This window comes from Conger conger, chromosome 4 (assembly GCF_963514075.1).
Source record: "Conger conger chromosome 4, fConCon1.1, whole genome shotgun sequence".
Classification (NCBI taxonomy): domain Eukaryota; kingdom Metazoa; phylum Chordata; class Actinopteri; order Anguilliformes; family Congridae; genus Conger; species Conger conger.
In genome coordinates this window covers 6,887,885-6,901,013 of record NC_083763.1, presented here as the reverse complement: position 1 = coordinate 6,901,013, position 13,129 = coordinate 6,887,885, and the positions used below count along the sequence as shown (strand labels likewise).

The window sequence follows — 13,129 nt, the reverse complement described above, 5'->3', positions numbered from 1 at the left end:
CCGATTCGCCCCGGCGTTAATCACCAGAGCAGCCTCACGCGGGCTTAATTACAGAGCGCCGCGGAGCAGTCGAATCACCCGTCCCATGAATCACTGCTGCTTCCTGACAACCTGTCTGTCTGTCTGTCTGTCTGTCACGCGCCGTTATCAAACTTTTACCCTGGCGGGCTCGCCCCGCGTCCGCCCGCTTTGCTGGGAGAATGACGTTTACGCTTTCAGCAGTCCGACAGCGTTTTCACTGTCCCTCAAGGCCGTTGACATCTCTCTCTCTCGCTTAAAGGCGCACGCGCATATTTTTGGGTATTTTTAAGGTTTTTATATCACCCTGGAACTTTCGATTCGTGTTCCATACTGATCCAAGTAAAACAATTGCAGTTGTGGTAGAGGTATGCATATTTTATCAAACTGCTATTTTTCGGAGCTGTTTGTCAAACGATTGCCCACTTGACACGACGTATGTTTTTGCGTAATTATCAGATGATGTTGTTAAATGTTAATACAGAGAGCTGACCACAGGAGGCGAAGGAGAGATTGGGGGCAGGGTTTTGTGGCTATTTTAAATGCTAAAACCAGGAGGAGAATAGTGATTGTGTGGGCCTTTGCGACTTTCCCAGAGAGACGCGTTCGAACTGAGCTTCTGCAGTCTAAAAGCCAGCAATCCCATCATGCTGTTAGTGTGCCAGCCAGGGGATACAAGACTAAATTCATCTCAGAGGCAGCCAAAAGAACCCAGCTATCAGGGGCCACTGGCAGTAACAGTGGGCGTTCCTCACAAGCTAACCTACAGTTATGGTGATCACTTTCCAATCCTCTGCTTTTGTGTTTTCTGCTTATCCTATGCATGTAGTGTATGTGTTCTGTGTCCCTCTACTAGGTGGGTTGTGACTGTTCTTCTACTTTACCGCATTTGTCAGTTTCGTGTGACCTACATTTTGAAAAACGATATTCTGCCAGAGATGGTAGAAGTGCAAAGACACAAGAGGGCACGTAGAAGCAAATCATTTCATGAAACACAGATTCAAATCACTCATAATAACCAGTGTTAATTTTTCAGTACTGATGACATATGCATGTAATTGTTGGCAAATCTCTGGTTAATAGACTTTTCAACTGTAGGTTGAAAAGACAAAAACAATGTAAAAATAACTAATAACTAAATGAAATAGAAGAGTTTATTTAAAGCGTATTGACTATAATATTACATCTACCAAACTAATCATATTCAGCCCTTGTTTCTGTCCTCCAAAAACGCCTTATTAACATTCATGGTTGTCTGGTTAACACTGGCAGGCTGCTGCCAATCAACATGGGGATAGAAGTCATTTAAAATAGGAATTGAACTAATTGAACTGAAATCCAAGGCACTGGGATGATTGTAAACAATTAAGCAAATTACGGACTGTAAAGCCGGCTTGATTGGCATCCCATGGAAGCAGGAAGAAGATGAAAACGAAACCGGGAAAAACTCCCGTCTCCTAATTAACCGAAGCAGCAGATGGCCAAGTTTAAAATAACGATCATTTGAGCACCGTCTTAACAAGGGTTTTAGTCCTCTAATGAGACTTAAAATCTTATTTATTTTCTAGTAAGATTATGGATAGAAGTAAGTCTAAATATAAGACTACAATACTTGTTGAGATTTACTTATTTTTGGTTTTGGCAGTGAGAACAGGGACCGGAGCCCCCAATTTTTACTTTTGTTAAAAACAACTTAACAAGACATCACTAAATCACCCCAAGGTTTCTATTGAAATATGGGGGGGGGGGGGGGGGTCTATTCTTGGTCAATAAAGAGCAAACTAAAATGAAAAGCTATTTTTATTGTTAGATAACTCTATTAACCAGTTAGGATTTCTACAGCTACTTTCACCCTTAATGAAAACCTTATTTCCCTCGCTGGACTGTGTCAGGAGTGTGCTCACACACACTCTGTGCCTGTGGCTATTTTCCACAGTACACGCGATTTTACAGATTAAGGGCTCTGCACAGGGACCCTGCACAAGAGCTCTTTCCATCTGAGCCATTCGGGAGACCAACCTGAACATTTAAAAAAAACGGTGTGAAAACTACTGCTGTACTGGGATGTGGAGAATTGAGTCAGTTCAATTCTCTATCTCGAAGGACGGCAGTGGGGAAAAAAAAGCCGAACTGAGAAACAATAAAATCTTTGGGTTTGAGGCTCAGGCTTCATGGCTGGCCTAACAGTCAGACTAGCAGAACGGGAGAAAAAAAACTAATAATTCTACTTTTCAGAGCATTTCTTGCTACAAAGCACAAAATGTAACACCATCTCAGGGTTTTAATAAGTGTGGTAATGAGCGATTAAAAATAACGAAGCAGAAAAGAAGAGTAGGAACAGTTTGGCGCATCGTTTAAAAAAACTCACTTTATTCCTGGGACCTCACAGGACTTGGGCCTTGATGACAAGTTCTGAAAGAAGAACAGCATCGTGTGTCAAGCACCAGGGCTGCCTCTTCACCGTTATCTCAAAGCCATGTTAACTGGGGCTGGACCCAGGGGGGGATCTGCTCAACGTACCTTTTTGCTATCCCAAACCGTCTTCTGGTTTTTATCCATCTCAGACTCTGGCTCTTCTGTCCCCGGCACTGTGAGCAGGAGGACTGGTAGACAGCGAGAGAGTCAGGCAAAGAGATCAAATCTTTCAACACAAAGGACAATGATTTTAATTCATTTCCATTCCTCTGATCAGCCCGATAAGCTTCTCACGCCGTTCTGAAATATTGCAAATGGCAGACAAGCTGTGGAGGAGGTTCCTCAAAGCGAACAAGACAGGAACTACTGTACAGGATATTCCTCACCAAAGATCAAAGGCTTTACAAAATGTGTGAACAGGTTCTTTTCTCTCTCCATGGAACGTGTCATTAATATTGCTGATAGTATCTACTGTATAAAAAAAGGCATTCAATTAAGGGCAAGATGAGATCAATTATTTTCGTTGTCTGCATCTGTGCTAATTACAAGGACGGCAAGTGCTGGTGAACTGGGAGTAAATGGGTATTTGAAACAGTCCACAGTTTCATATATGATTTGGGACTTAATATGCACTCACTGAGCACTTTATTTGGTAGACCTGTACAGCATCTTGTTGATGCAAATATTTCATCAGATAATCATGTAGTAGGAAACTGCTGATCTCCTGGGATTTTCACAGACATGTGAAGAGTTTGCAGCTGAATAAGTCTAAAGAATAAGTCTAATAAATACCTAATAAACTGCTCACTGAGTGTATAACTGTCATCACTTCTGGTAAATCATTAGAATGACATATTCAGTGCGCAAATTAATCCATATGCTTGATAAACAGTTATGAGTTATGATGTGAAGTAACCAGAATTTTGCATGAAAAACGCATGAAGATACTGCATATGAAATATTAATACTACGCTGCAGGCCACTGTATTTTCACAAATAAAATTATAATGTCTCATGTGACAGACTACTTTTTCGCCAGAAAAAAAATCTTTCTTGCTTGTTTGCTTTATGTACTACCCCACTGCGATATCTTTCTGCTCTCGGACTGATTTTTAGGCAATTATAGTAAAGATTTCCAAAACCCACAATCATGACAATTATCCCTTAATTACAACACGAGATGAATATTTAATCAAAATATAATAAGAGCTTTCTGTGGAGGAAGCTAATAAAATCACCAACACATTTCTTGTGCTTATTTGTTTTGTTGACATAAGACAGGGGATCTTGATGCAACACACTGCAGGCCAGAGAAGGGTATTGGTTTGTGTAAATGTATATTCGGAAAGGGAATTTGGGATCACACGCTGAAACCGCTTAGCGTTTAAACCCTGCTTGAGGTAAAGGCCCATCCAAACAGAGAACTAGAACTACAACCGTAACGATAACGATAATGATGTGTGAGCGTCCACGCTGATGAACGATAACGCTCTGTAAACAGTCTCTCGGCTACGCCAACTGCCATTTTAAACGTGACACCCAGTCAATTCAGATGGCTTTTGATTGGCTGGCACTGTTTCATCGATCATCCAGCTGGGAAAAGAATCGCCCTGAAAGTGATCCCAGCGATATCATTCGTCACTGTCGTTGCCTTGATAGTAATTATAGACTCCGCCGTCCAGTTCAGTTAAAAAACGATATATTTCTGGTTATAGTTATAGTTCTGAATCTTGGTGCGGGCTGGCCGATAGAGGGTCTCACCACGCTTGGGCTGAAGTTCCTGTGAACCTCCGGTGAACGGGTCCTGTGGCGTGGGGTTCATGGTGCTCTGGTGTAACGCGGAGTCAGAATTAGTCCTGTCACAGGAAGGAAATCACAAAGAAAACACATCCAGAAGTGCTTGAATTAATAATGTATAATGTATATTAATGTAAATGGTGATGGTTGGCATTTATATAACACTTTTATCCAAAGCGCTGTACAATTGATGCCTCTCATTCACCCGTTGACACACACAACGGCGACTGGCTGCCATGCAAGGCACCAACCACTCCTAACCTCCTGAGCTCATTCCTAATTGCTGTTGTTTTATTTTATTTATTTACATTTTGAAATTGTTCATTTCGGAGCAATACTTTCATTATGTATTCTTGCAGAAGAACTGTTGCTTCAGTTGATATTAATATTCGGGCCAGTTCGTAAATTAATTGACTTCTCTCTACTTGTCAGACACATAATTTAGAACAACACAAGGGGCATTAGAAATGACTTTGCAGCAGCAGCAAACACAACGAAGACATCAACTTGATTTAACGGAGACGAACACTGAAATAGTATGTTACGGATTCCCACGTCAACAGCAGTATCTCTGAACATCTACTCAGGTTAGAGTAACCCTATGCAGAATCACTTCATCCAATGTGTAGGAACCGTGTCTTTCAAAGAGTGACAGTTCTAAACGTTTAGGGTCTTATGGCAGCAGTGGATAGAACAATGCCCATGCCAAACACTGCAATGGCTGCCCAACTTATGAATGCCCAGTCTTGTTAATCAGTAGGGCTCACCGTTGCCCCCTCTATTGACTGGCACAGCATGCAGCCTCCTCTGAAACACGTGATGTCAGTGGCGCCCTTCCGCACACTAGAACAGGGCCTTCACATCGCGAGCCATCCAGCAACGCATCGTCGACCGCCGACTCACATCCGTGGCGCGACATGTAGTTATCGCACTTGTGTATGCTTGTTTTATTATCGCTCGCCTTATATCCGCCATGACTGTTATTGCTGCTTCGTGTGCTCTGATCTTATCCGATTAATCGACAGGGTCCAAGTTATCTTATCTAATTCTATCAGAACTGTACTTCCCTCTAGGGTTTCCCTGCACTTTTTGTATGGATAAGAGCACCTGCCAAATACCTGTAATGTAATGTAGTGTAATGTAATGTAGTGTAATGTAATGTCGTGTATTGTAATGTAATGATACGAAACGGCAGGGTCTTCACGAGGTTTGGAGGACGGCGCGGGCTTTTCGGCACCCTTCCAAGCTGACCTCGGAGGAGACGAGGAGCGTCGCAGTGTGAACATGACCGGGTAATCCAAAATGGAGGAGGAGGGGTGGGGGGGATGGGAAAGCCTTTAACCACCGGCTAAATTAAAGCTCCACATAAATGAAAACTTGATAAAAGACTGGCGTTTGTTTCTATAGCAACACTAGTGCAAGGTGAGACGCAGTGTGCCTACACACAATCGGTTCTGACTCCATCACGATTAAAAAGAATACATTTGCTCAACACAGAAATTGGTACTACCTGCAGGGTTTTGTTTCAGTGAGCGTTTTTCTACACCAGCAGCGAGGCAAATACCGAATGCATGCAGATTATTATTAAACGGATTTCTGCATGCATGATAAATGGGATTTCGAAACCCACACAAATATCTCTATAATTTCCTCACCACCACCACCACGTCGGCGAAGGCTGAGGCGATGATACCGTGTGAAGTTCCACGCCGAAAACTAAGCGATTCTGGGGGCTTTTGTTCAGCAAAATATTGTGAATGACTATGCTTGGCATACACAGCTCTTTCCTACACTTGAGACCTGGATCTTACGTCAGGCCGCACAATGTGTGTGAAGTGTACGTGCGCTGGTTTGTGCCAAGCTAGTTGGTAGTACTGTGTCACGCTCGATGACTACCCTTCCTGGATGCGTTACTAGATGTCATGTGTAAAGATTTTTTCTATCATCAGCCTATAAAGGGTTATTTCTATTATCAGTTTATAAGGGTTATTGCTATTATCAGCCTATAAGGATTATTGCTATTATCAGTTTATAAGGGTTATTGCTATTATCAGTCTATAAGGATTATTGCTATTATCAGCCTATAAAGGGTTATTGCTATTATCAGTCTATAAGGGTTATTGCTATTATCAGTCTATAAGGGTTATTGGTGTCATCGACCAATTCAGGGATATTGCCATCATTAGCCAGAATTCATCTATTAAATCAAAAGGCTTTATTCTCAACTTTGCACGATACATTTGACCGAGCATATCCCTCAATCCATTATTGAAAAAAACCCATCTTCTCAATTTCCGCGACTTGAAAGGACAATTTCTACAACAGCCGTGTAACAAAGTCAACATACTGGATTATCTTTTTATCATAGCTTGGTTAAAGACAGAAGTCTGAGACTAAACCCCAAGTTTCATGAGCGAGCGTTTCGGTTCTGTAGACGGGGGCGTGAGGCACAGTTTCAGGACACTGTAAAAACAGAAAGACCATTAGAAGGTGTGACCGTCTTACCTTCTCCAGCTTGTGTCAGGTGGGGGCGACAGATACACTGCACCGTAGGGACAGCTGTCAATGTGAAACTGGGAGTTAAGGACACAAAATGGCGGGGCAAACTTACATTACGCGGCACAGAAGGCAACGATGCTCTCCATTTCAAACACAATATCAAAATCACTGATACATTAAATATGCTCAAATGATGGACATTAAATGTGATATTACAACATTATTCACTCTGTTCTGGAAACCCATTATGTACCACTGTACGCTGGTACTATACTCCAGTGATAAAATCAACCAACGGGAGAGTATGCTATTTGTCCTGAATTTATTGCGACAAATTTAAGTAGCCATTACACAGGTTCATGGGCTGATCATTATTACCACACCAGAACACTGCATCCTTGTCAACAAGAGTTTGACATTCTAATCAACAACATTTATTTTTAGTTTGTTCAAATTCAGATTCAGCCTTGAGATGGTAAATAAGATGAATAGTGCCCTATACACTCTCCGTATGAGAGCAGGAGATAATTTAACACAGAACAGGCACTGCACAGAAACACTAACATCCCTAAAGTGTAAACATTTTTGGTCCTACATCCGGCCTACCTTAAGACTGCTACCCGTCAAACAAGAATGCCTTTCAGACTGAGCAGAAATACTTATTGTACTGTTCAATATTGACAGAAATGCCCGTGTTAAAAGGAAACGGCAGGGTTGTGAGATGCTCAAGGACAGAACTTTTTATTGGGAAAGAAACGGCCCAGCTAGTTAGCAATCATGTGGATGAGTCACGCAGCACCTGGATATGAAGGCGTTTGAACAAACTCGTCCCTTTTCCCGAGCCCCTGAGGCTTTGTCCTCAGTAAGGCCAGCGCGTCACTCGTGACTGAATGCCTCCTCTTTCAAGAAAAGCTAGGTAGCATCAACAAGCACAAAGGCGAGCACTGCGGCTAATGAAAACGTTCTACACCAGTATGAAACCACACACTTCTGCATGTTCTCCCCTGCCGTCAATTTGCGATGCCAGTAGGCCAGGAGTGTGACAGTAATACTTTTCTACACTTTACTGAACTTGTCTGGTGTATTGGAACTGATGAAATACTCTGAAAAAAGTGCAAACCCCCCCCCCCCCTTCTGGTCCTCTTTGTTGGCTGAATTTCAACAGGCGAGAACAATCGAGCACAAAAAAGTCTTTGAATCCAACACTGCAAAAAGTGTCTTAAGCGTTTAGTCTCGTCATTAAGAGTTTCAAATCTTTTTTTCCCTCTCAAGAAGAAAATATTAGCTTGTTTTAAGTAAATATTAATATTAAATATTTGCTTTACAAGTTCATTTTTTTATTCCATTGGCAAATCTTGAAATGAGTCAAACTGTCTTATTTCATTGGCAATATTTTCATCTTATTTTAAGATGAAAGAAATAAGATTTATTTTTGCGGGAAGAAATTAAGGCTATAAGTCTCAATATAATATATATTTTTCCCGCGCAAACAATGAGGTATTTGACCCGGTTCTGGCTGAGTAAATTCGGGACGGGGGGGGGGGGTGGTGGGACTGCTTCGACTGTCGCGCCGTCAGACGAGACCGAAAGGATATTTGGCGCCCGTGTTTGTCCACGGAGAGGGGCCGGCGATGGGGGGAGGTGATGCGGTTCCGGTCGCGATAGACGCGGTCGACCAGGCCGTGGTGACGGGTCGTCCGACTGGTGTCCAGCCCGGTCGTCTGAAAAGGAGTCTGTCAAGAGCGACACACAGATCACAGCAGGTGACTGGACAACCCAACGGCATGTTACTACTGCAAACCAATCAAGCATGAAAGAAAAGCACTGCAATTATGACAGGAAAACAAAAATATGGGAAGGTATGTTTGGCTGAAAGAAAAATAAAAATAGTAATTTTCTTTTTTTTTTTTATATATCTGCGTGCCCAGAAAGCTTTTTTCTGGGCAATTATGTAACAAATGCGTTTTATAAAATAAAGAAGGAGCGTGTTCAGATGTGAGACTCTACACTAGCTGTGTCATGGCTGGGACCTGTCACATGGGTCACAGCTGTGTGCTGCCTGTTACAGACTCATAGCTGTGTGTATGAGCTGTCCGTCATGGAGCCGGCAGCCTCGTGTGGAAATGACAGTCTGCAATTACATTTAAATCAGGGGCTACGCTTCTTCTCCGTACACCCTACAACACTAATTATTGTTTGCGTTAATTAATGTCACATCTCACCTTCAAAGAACAATTAGGTATACTGGTAAAGTCCACTGGCTATGTTGGTAAAGTATGCTATGTTTTTTTGAGGTTATAAGGTATTTCTCAAGGGTTTTAACGAGGCAAACACACACAGAAACACAGCTCACCTGAAAAGGCAGATCAATGGTGCTATTTCCAATCTGATTGACATTAGGCAGTGAACCTCCATAGAACTGTCCACGATTCTGCCCTAGTTGCAAATACTGGGTCTTCTGTAACTGCAACTGTGCAAAGTAAAAAACAAAACAAACAAAAAAACCAAATAGATAAATGAATGAACAGGCAACCAATAAGCAACCATGGGGAATTCAGCAGAACAGAAAATAATCATCCAAGGCAAAGAGCAAGGAGTTCAGCTGAGCGCTGGGACAAATTAAAAAACAAAAAAATTAAAACAAAAAATAACGGCAAAGAAAAAAGAGCAGGAAAAAGTGATCAGTTAGCACTTCCCATTAAAAAAACTGAAAAACAGCCAAAAAAGAAGCATTCTGGGTGTGCTCAGCTGTGGTGTTAATGACTAAGAGTAATGACAAGGGAGGGGGGATTTTTCCGGAATAACGGTGGAACCCTCGTCCAACAGCACTTCATAAAAAATGGATAAAAAGGAGACAGGTCCGCTGTGGGGCTGATTTAATTATTCTGCTGAACAATATCGGAGCAGGCCGAAGGAGGGCGTGCCTGGGAGCGCTCCTCCCCGAGGCTCACCTGGCCCGCTGTGACCCCCAGGCCTACGGCGGACTAACCAACAGCCCCCCCGACATACGGCCAGTTCAGACGCAGCTCTCAGATCTGCCACTGGAGCAGAATACTGCAACTGGACCGCAGTACTGCAGCATTTAGCCCAAAACCATCCGGGCCAGTTTAACAGACGCCACTGATTCACAGCGAGGAAAGGCCTGGCTCACGCCTGTCACTGTTGATCCCCCAACGCTCTGCATCTGTCTCAAATCTGTCACGCTGTCGCGGCAATAACGTCTTCCTCCTTGTCTGTCACTCCAGACGGAAGCTGGCTCTGGCCCACGGACAAATGGAAGCGCAGATGAGTAAGGCGTTCTCGTGAAACTGTCCGATGCCCATCCATTTCCCATTGCAGATTGATTAATGGAGCTGCCGCAGGTTCATTGTGGAAACTCTGCGGGGCTGTTAGTGATTCGAGTTGTGCATCATATGTAAATAAAGACAGCTGTTCAAGCCACAACAAGGAAAAGCAAAGTCATCCTGAGGAACAAGATGTTCACAGTATGCTTTCTCACCAAGACTGAAAAACTGTCAAATGTACACTTTATAATAAGTAATTAATTCCTGTTCATATTTGTCTAAAAAGGATTTCCTAAATACATTTTGGGGAGCGCTACACATCCTTGCTTCTTGAAGAGGAATATTTTTGAAGAGGGACTTGTCATCGGAAATTGCAATATGTCTGCTGTGATGACAAAGTGAAATTAATTTAATTGAGGGTTCCCTGCACATTACAACCCGTGGGGGGTCTATGTGTACACGGGGGACCTGTGGGGGGGTTATGTGTACAGGGGGGACCTGTACACATAAACCTCCACCTTCTCTGCAGTTGGCAGCAAACAGGATCACGCGAGTTTCACGAGCAAACACGATGGGGTTAAAGCCTGGCTTCACACTGTGGTGTATATCGCTGAACCGTGGGAGATCTATGACCTCCTGCAGGTACACAGGAGCTTGTGCCAAAACCCAGGAGGAGACAGCGGGAGAAGGGGGATGTCTGCATTTAATGAGACAAACAGCTTGGATTGCCCTACACAACACATCAGAGCATTATCCCGTCAACCTTAAATACACACAAAAAAAAACACACACTACTCAAGTCACGTCAGCAGCTGACGAACTCCAGACGTTGGCACCGCACCGATCTGCTCTCATTCTCAAAGAGGCTTTATGAATTTCCTGCAATGCAATGCTCTGCGTCTGCCCGATTAGTATTATCCCGAATGCAAGCGTATGCTATGGGGATGGACTCTACCTCAACGCAGTATTGTATGACATGTCACATACTGTAGCAAAATATTTACGTAGAGCATAGAGACGCATTACGCTACGATCTGACTGATCTGACTAGGGAATTAGGAAACTACTCTAACAAAGATAACATTAACATGCTTCAGTTACTTATTAAGACTCTGTTTCCAGTCTTGCACGTTAGGCTACTTGGGGTGGGCATTAACAGAGCATTGCTGGGAAAGAGCATGTTACCCTGTATAAATAAACTTACCCTGTATAAATAAAGGTTATCTAGCCAGAATACCTGCATAAATCAGAACAAGAAATGTAACCCCCGGCTAGTTCGTAAGGATCTCTTTGTTCACAAATAGAGCTTTGTGTTAATACAACTGGCATTTATTACGTCAAATTTTCCATAGGCTCCATCCCCCATTTTTGTTGTCTCTTTTAGTACAGCAATAAAGTTACATTTAAAAAAAAAAAAAAAAACTTTCCTTTGTTGCATTTCATTATGTAATGCACATCTGAGCGATTGTGGCTGAAAGGGTTGTGCTGCTTTGGGCTATTTGAGCATAATAGTGAGAGAGATCCGGGAGAGACCAGTCCCTAGAGAGAATACACACAGTGACCGAAGACTTGCCCCTCCTCACAGGGCAGAATACAGGCTCGTGTGAACATAAAGGCCTAATGAATAAGGTGTATGAAACTGTTTAAACGATAACATGATTGAAATTAAAATCCATAATGCACATGTACAATGCCCTGTCACTCAACTGCCTTTAGCTTGTTCAAAAAAAAAAAAAAAAAAAAAAAAATTGTCTGATTAAAATGGTCCTCACAGTAATATGCCGACTCAAAATGCAGCTCCCTTGGAGAGAAAATGCATTGGCCTGTGTAATATTTTAAAAAGAAGTAGGCACACATCCAGACATGCAAGTCACAATACAGCAGAACATGAATGTTCATAACCAGTCAGCTGTCAGCAAGATTTTTACTTTTTTTTTTGTAATAATAATAGGTATAGGTGAAAACTAGTAACTGCTAGCAAAAAATTCTGTCGTACTTTTGCATTCAAAAATTAAACAAAACTGTTCATGTATGTGTCAATAAGACAAACTGAAAGCTACTGACCAAGAAATGTGCTATAAGGATGGGGTAAACTGTGAAATCAAAGCTAAGCTTATTAATAATAAATAATAATAATAATAATAGTAATAATAATAATTTGTTATTTATCTGACGCTTTTATCCAAAGTGACTTACAGTTGAGCAGAGGACAATCCCCCGGAGCAATGCGGGGTTAAGGGGCCTTGCTCTTGGACCGAATCGCTGCACAGATCTTATCGTGGCTACACAGGGACTTGAACTACCAACCTTCTGGGTCCAAGTCATCTACCTTAGCCACTAGGATACAGGCTGCCCCTAGTTCTTGCGAGATCATAAGACCGTGCCATCAGCAAGGGACCGAGTTCTGACTACCCACCCGAACAGCTGCAAACAGTATCTAGCACTGCAAATGAATAATGAAACACATTACAGGTGTTTTATTGTACGTGAGAAGGTATGTTAGCACCGTTTTAATTTCATTGAGCTGCTCTTTTGGAAACTTGCTCTCCTTGAAAATGCCAACTCGCTGATGAAATGGACCCAACGCACAGTTTCTGAAGGAGACACCTGTATTTCCAGGTGTCTGTGGTGAAAGGAAAGTGTGACTAATAATTTTTTTTTTTTTTTTGCATCAATCATAATAACAAAGAAATCTATGTATTAGAAAATAAGGAGGTTATGTGTAAACGTGTAACTGCTTTCGCTACTTCTGGGTTCATGCCCCGTTTGGTAGACCGGTCACCCCCCCGAATATGAGTCAGAAACACTGTGAGCATCTTTGTGTACATGAGCAGGAGCTTTGCTTTGCCAGCTGCAGACACAAGCAAAACAAAACAGACAGAGTTACTGGAAGCTTGCTGCTTTATCTCTGCTTTGAGATTGATCGTTTTGAGACAGTCTGTTAAGTACTATCTCTTTCTGGAAAAGCATGTGTATCCTAGATAGGTCTCAGCAATTTTGTATTTCAATTTTTGAGATTTATTTCAACACAAAAGAGGCACAGGACATGGGTGTAATAGAGAGTTCAGGGTGATTTTTCCAATCAAGGTCCCTTTCACAATTTGGTTTTTGGGTCA

General features: G+C 42.3%; 1 protein-coding gene across 2 annotated transcripts in view; it reads right to left on the bottom strand.

Moving 5' to 3' along the window:
- LOC133125766 (CREB-regulated transcription coactivator 1-like) overlaps positions 1 to 13,129 on the bottom strand; it is a 32,926-nt gene that overhangs the window by 16,420 nt on the left and 3,377 nt on the right. Inside the window, exons 2-7 of one of the 2 annotated variants that reach the window (XM_061237339.1) lie at positions 9,083 to 9,199; positions 8,325 to 8,462; positions 6,736 to 6,797; positions 4,195 to 4,289; positions 2,539 to 2,621; positions 2,387 to 2,430 (exon numbers count right to left, since the gene is read on the bottom strand). In XM_061237339.1, the coding sequence (XP_061093323.1) occupies positions 2,387 to 2,430; positions 2,539 to 2,621; positions 4,195 to 4,289; positions 6,736 to 6,797; positions 8,325 to 8,462; positions 9,083 to 9,199 (539 nt within the window). The remainder of the gene's footprint in view (positions 1 to 2,386; positions 2,431 to 2,538; positions 2,622 to 4,194; positions 4,290 to 6,735; positions 6,798 to 8,324; positions 8,463 to 9,082; positions 9,200 to 13,129) is intronic. The other variant, XM_061237340.1, reaches the window with a different exon arrangement.